The sequence below is a fragment of the Choloepus didactylus genome, chromosome 5, assembly GCF_015220235.1.
Source record: "Choloepus didactylus isolate mChoDid1 chromosome 5, mChoDid1.pri, whole genome shotgun sequence".
In the NCBI taxonomy this organism is placed as follows: domain Eukaryota; kingdom Metazoa; phylum Chordata; class Mammalia; order Pilosa; family Megalonychidae; genus Choloepus; species Choloepus didactylus.
Genome location: NC_051311.1, coordinates 72,444,608 through 72,450,607, shown reverse-complemented (window position 1 = coordinate 72,450,607; position 6,000 = coordinate 72,444,608). Strand labels below are relative to the sequence as shown.

General features: G+C 36.6%; 1 protein-coding gene across 6 annotated transcripts in view; it reads right to left on the bottom strand.

Moving 5' to 3' along the window:
* Window positions 1-497: 497 nt before the first annotated feature.
* TSPAN12 (tetraspanin 12) overlaps window positions 498-6,000 on the bottom strand; it is a 69,905-nt gene continuing 64,402 nt past the window's right edge. For all 6 annotated transcript variants that reach the window (XM_037836298.1, XM_037836301.1, XM_037836296.1 and 3 more), the window contains one exon: window positions 498-913. In XM_037836298.1, coding sequence (XP_037692226.1) covers window positions 608-913 — 306 coding nt within the window. In that variant the 3' untranslated portion in view covers window positions 498-607. The remainder of the gene's footprint in view (window positions 914-6,000) is intronic.

Here is a 6,000-nt window from a genome sequence, read left to right as displayed (position 1 = left end):
TAACATTTATCCGAATGAAATCTACTAAATTATACAGACAACACAGGCTCATATACATATAGATCCCTGATCAGTTTAAGACAATGTATGAGTTTGCTCTTTCAAGTGGCAAAAGCAACATTTAGGTAGTCACCAATCTTCAGAGTTTTTTAATATAGAAACCATTTACCCTCAAAAGAATATAATAAAAATCATTAGTACTGTTAGCAGTTAATTTGTACTTCACATATATTAACAAGCTTGTGGAAGTAAATCAAAATTTACTGCAGTTCCAATCACACCACAGCATGTCCAATTTACATGGATGTAGAAATGCTGGTGAAACCATGCCACCTCAAAGCATAACTATGCTCCGTAAAAATCTTATGCAAGATATAAAGTGGTATTAGATTGCCCTCAACATGATAAAAGGTATCAACTGTATGTCCAGGTGGTAACTCATAATATGAAACCTTTCCCTCTTCATTTTAAAGGGTAGAAAATCATATGCTTAGGCATTCCTTTACGGGACACTTTTATTTCTATACATTTCCGAAACAGATAAGTATGTGCTCAAAAATTCACAAGTCCAGTAAAACAAGTTTCTGGTTTCCTTCTTTGACATTCTTCATAATTCCTCCATCTCAAAGTGTGTATTAAAGCTGTTGGCCATGGATGTGTGTTCAAAGATCCTAGACAGGCTAGGTTTTAACAGCTCTACTGAGTGACATGACAAGTGCTGAGAGGTGTCATTCTTCAAGGACATCATTTGGTCTGTCCCTGGCTCCCTTCTGTCATAATAGAGAGCCCAGAGCAGAGTAATAGTGAGAATCATGGCCAGGATTTGTGTCACTCCAATGGAGATTCCCAGGAACCTTAGCACCTGCAGTTGTTTGGTTCCTCTCAAAAATGAATACATTTTCTTCCCACAGCCCTGTAAACCAAATAACACAGTCAATATCACTTCACGTCAAAAACTATACATAGTGCAAATAAACAATCTATATCAGTTAATGGAATCAAATACTCAACAGGAAAATATGAGAAGCTGGAAGGGAGACAAAGGTGCCTAGCTTTTTAAAAGGCTGCCCATGTGATTCTAATGGGCCTTTTCCTTCTTCTCTTCCCAACAACTTGAAACTGAGAACCACTGGGAAAGAACAACGCAATATCTAGACCAGGGTTCAGCAAACATTTTCTGTAAAGAGCCACATATTAATATTTTAAGCTTTTTTTTTTTTAACTTAAAATTTCTTTTGCAACTACTCATCTCTGCCACTGCAACATGAAAGCAGTCATAGACAATATGTAAATGAATGGATCTGGCTATGTTCCAATAAAACTTCATGTACAAAAGTAGGGAGTAAGCTAGATTTCACCCACAGGTCATGGATTGCTGTCCCCTGATCTAGACTGCTCCAAAATTGTCAAAAACAAAGTTATTATTATTATTATTACTTGTCATCACTGTTTGGTTATGGCTCATTTGATCAGAGTCTTTTCCCTAAGGACAGGACTAGTGGGTGGAAATCAACCTATACCACCAATCCCTCCCCACTCATGCCCCCCATGCACACATGTCTGTCCACTACTTTTAGCAGAAATAAACATGGGGGAATTATTGGCATGACTCCAACTTCTAGTTCTACCAGTTAAGGGTTTAAAAGGTATCATTAGCTCTCCTACAATACTAGAAATATATGACTTAAGAACAATTATCAAGTTTTTTTTTTGTTTGTGATTTAAATGCAAAAGGCTAAGGAGTGCCTATGGCAGATACAGAAGAGAATTCTGGAAGAGGAGAGGAGACAGAAAAGACAGTAAGAGAAAGAAAATCAGGACCAAGAGAAAAGGGGATGGGGGAAATGGAGCAAACAGCAAAGAAAAATTAGTAAAGTATGACTAATAATTGTCATAAGTCACCTTCTCAGGTGAGCAAAGCACATGCTACCTGCCTTGTCTCTAGTGAAACTACAGCAACAAAATGATAATTCACTCCTCCAAAGGGAAGTTAATGCTAAATTAGTGTGAAAATCTAGGAAATATATTTATAAATATACCAATTTTCAAGAACTTTGAAAATTCTGAGATTTTACCCTACTTGCAAACAAATGAGCCTGCTACAGTTTCCTGGATGCTGGCAGAATTCCCACAGGGCAGCACAAAGGAAAGACGATGCTTGCAAATGCAGTGGGTTGTATTATGGAAGAGAAACTCCAATCTTAGGCAACCCAAATCTTTTATGAAGGGCAGTAAGCATGCTTTCCCTTTGCCCTGGAGAGAGACATTCTCTATATAGAAGGTACAAAGAGAAAACTTACCCTTTTCTCTGAAGGAAGACACTGTTTCTATCTTCCAAGACTTGTTTGTTAAACAAACATCCTTTAAAAGATAGTCTGGAACAAAGGCACCTAGTGCCTCTGCTTTGCTCACAAGACATACGAAAATGTGAAAGACCCATGGATAATTATCTTCAAACAACAGAACTAAGATTTGTCTAAGCTCTTTTATTCTGAGTTTGGGATAAAAGTGACTCAGTGCTTATCGTACACAGGCAGCTACTTGAACAAAAAGAAATTCATAATTATTTAAATAACTGCCACTTGTTTTCCTCTCTAGATTCCATAAAACTTACCTAAACCAAGGGAAACCATAGTACTGAATGAACTGATAATTTGTGCTCTATATTGGGGGAGCAGAGGGAAGAAATAAACAAGGCTTAATTCTTAGATTTTGAGTACTCAACTAAAGGCATTATGCTCAAGAAATAAAGTCATGTACAACTAGTCATAGACACTCTCTTTCCTTAATGCACTATGTAATGAAAATTAACAGCAAAAGATTGGCAAAGACATCAATAAAACCTTAGACAAGAGGGAGAAATGGACCTTTAGAGTTAACTCATCAAGATAATCAGATGCCTAGACATTATCAGCAAAAATTACAAGCGATACCAAAAAACAGGAAGATATGGCTCTGCCAAGGGAAAAAAACTAAAGCTTCAGAGGAGACTCAGAAGTTGGAACAATTATCAAAAATGTTCAAACAAATCTCCTAAATCAATTCAAGGAGTTGAAGGAAAATATGCACAAAGAGATAAAGGACACTAAGAAAACAACGTGTGAGCATGAAGAAGAATTTGAAAGTAATAAAAAACATAACAGAAATTGTGTGATAAAAGGCACATGGTAGAGATTAAAAATATACTAGGGCATACAACAGCAGATTTGTATAGGCAGAAGAAAGAATCAGTGAATTAGAAGACAGAACAATTAAAATCATACAGTCAAAGAACAGAGAAAAGGATAAAAAAATTGAGTAGTGTCTCAGGGATTTGAGAGACAGTATGAAGTACACAAACATATGCATCATAGGTGTCCGAGGAAGAGAAGAGAAGGGAAAAGAGGTAGAAAGAAAATATGAGGAAATAATGGCACAAAATTTCCCAACCTTATGAAAGGTGTCCAAGAAGCACAACCTACTCCAAACAGAATAAATCCTAATAGACCTACTCCAAGACACATACTAATCAGAATATCAAATACCAAAGATAAAGAGAGAATCCTGGAAGCAGACAGAGAAAAGCACTTCATCACAAATAAGGCATCCTCAATAAGACTAAGTGCCAATTTCTCATCAGAAACCATGGAGGTGAGACGGTAGTGGTATGATACATTTAAGGTACTGAAGGAGAAAAACTGCCAGCCAAAAAATCTTTACCCTACAAAACTGTCCTTCAAAAATGAGGGAAAGTTTAAAATATTCACAAATAAACAGAAACTGAGAGATTTCATCAATAAGAAACCTGTCCTCCAGGAATTACTAGAGTGAATTCTGCAGGTTGAAAGGAAAGTACAGGAGAAAGTGGTTTGGAGTAGTGTGAAGAACTGACGATCGCTAGTAAGGGTAACTAAATGGGTAAAGCAAAACTAATAGCACTGTATCCTCAATATATAATTCTACTCTTTAATTAATATAAGAATCAGGATGCAATTGAGCAGGAAAAAGGCATATTTCCTGATAACAGACATGCAAGATAAACAGTGGTAAAGTGGGACAAAACAATATAAGGAGGGGAAACATAGGGATATGGGAGCAGAGAACATGTATGCTACTGAAGCTAAGTTGCTATCTTTTTAAATTAGTAGGTTATAGATGTAGGTTGCATAATATACACTCCAGAGTAACCACAAAGAAAGCATTTTAAAAATATACAGAAACAGAAACAAGAAAGGATCAGTCATATACATCACAAAAGAGCAACCACACAGAAAAGGAAGGTGCAATAAAGGAAAAGAGAGACCAAAAAAATAACATATGAAAACTAATGGACAAAATGGATGAATTACTGCCTTTACAGTAATAACAATGAATGTTAATGGATTAAATTCCCCAATCAAAAGACACAGTTTGGCAGAATGGATAAAATAGCATGATCCAACAATATGTTATTTACAGGAGACTCAACTTAGACCCAAAGACATAAATAGGTTGAAAGGGAAAGGATGGAAAAAGATATTCCAAGCAAATAGTAACCAAAAAAGAACTTGGGTAGCTACGGTGCCAATTTCGATGTATTATGTCCTCCAAAATGCCATGTTCTTTAACGCAATCTTGTGGGGGCAGATGTATTAGTGTTGATAAGGTTGGAATCCTTTGATTGTTTCCATGGAGATGTGACTCAATCAACTGTGAGCAAATGTTTAAAGGGATTATTTTCATGGAGATATGGACCCTGCTCATTCAGGGTGATTCTTGATTAAATCAATAGAGTCCTATAAAAGAGATCACAGACAGAAGGACCTCAGAGCAGCTAAGAGAGACATTTTGGAGATGGCCGCTGAAAGCAGACTTTTGCTGACACTTTGGAGATGCTAACCCAGTGTTTGCTCTGGAGAATCTAGGAGAGGACAAAATGCCCCAAAAGCAACATTTTGAAGAATGCACAGGAGCTGAGAGAACAGCTGGAATACAACCCAGAATCAGAAGATCCAGCCACAAGCCTTTCCAGCTAACAGAGGTTTTCCGGACACCATATGCCTTCCTTTCGTGAAGGTATACTCATGTCGATGCCTTAATTTGGACATTTTTATGACCCTCAGACTGTAAATTTGTAACCAAATAAACACCCTTTATAATAGCCTATCGATTTCTGGTATTTTGCATTATAGCAGCATTAGCAAACTGGAACAGCTACTATTGAACAAAATAGACTAAATCAAAAGCTGTTATAAGAGAGAAAGAAGAACACTATAAATAAAAGGGTCAATCCACCAAGAAGAAATAACAATCATATTTATGCACGTAACCATGGGCCCCAAAATACGTGAAAAAACTAAAGGGAGAAATAAATGTCTCTACAATCATAGTTGAAGACTTCAATACACCGTTATCAACAGACAGAACATCTAGACAGAAGAACAATAAGGAAACACAGAACTTGAATAACATGATAAATGAACTAGGCCTAATATACATATACAGAACACCACACCCCAGATGTACAAAACAGAGGATATACATTCTTCTCAAGTGCATATGGATCATTCTCCAGGATAGATCACCTGTTGGGTCACAAAACAAGTCTCAATAAATTGATAAAGATTTATCAATCTCTGACCATAATGGAATGAAGTTGGAAATTGATAACAGGTGGAGAACTGGAAAATCCACAAATATATGCATTTTAAATAACACTCTATTAAACAATCAGTGGGTCAAAGAAGAAATTGCAAGGGAAATCAGTATATATCTTGAGACAAATGAAAATGAGAACAAAACATATCAAAAGTAATGGGATGTAACATGGGCAGTTCTGAAACAGAGATTTATAGCACTAAATGCTTACATTAAAAAAGAAGAAAGGGGTTTTGTGGGGAGGGGCAAGATGGCAGCATAGAGAGGTTTGGAATTTAGTTAGTACCCTGGAGCAAATAAAGAACAAACAGGAACAACCAGTAAATAATCTGGAACAACTGCTGGGTGACAACCATGACTGTCCACACATTGTACACCAACCTG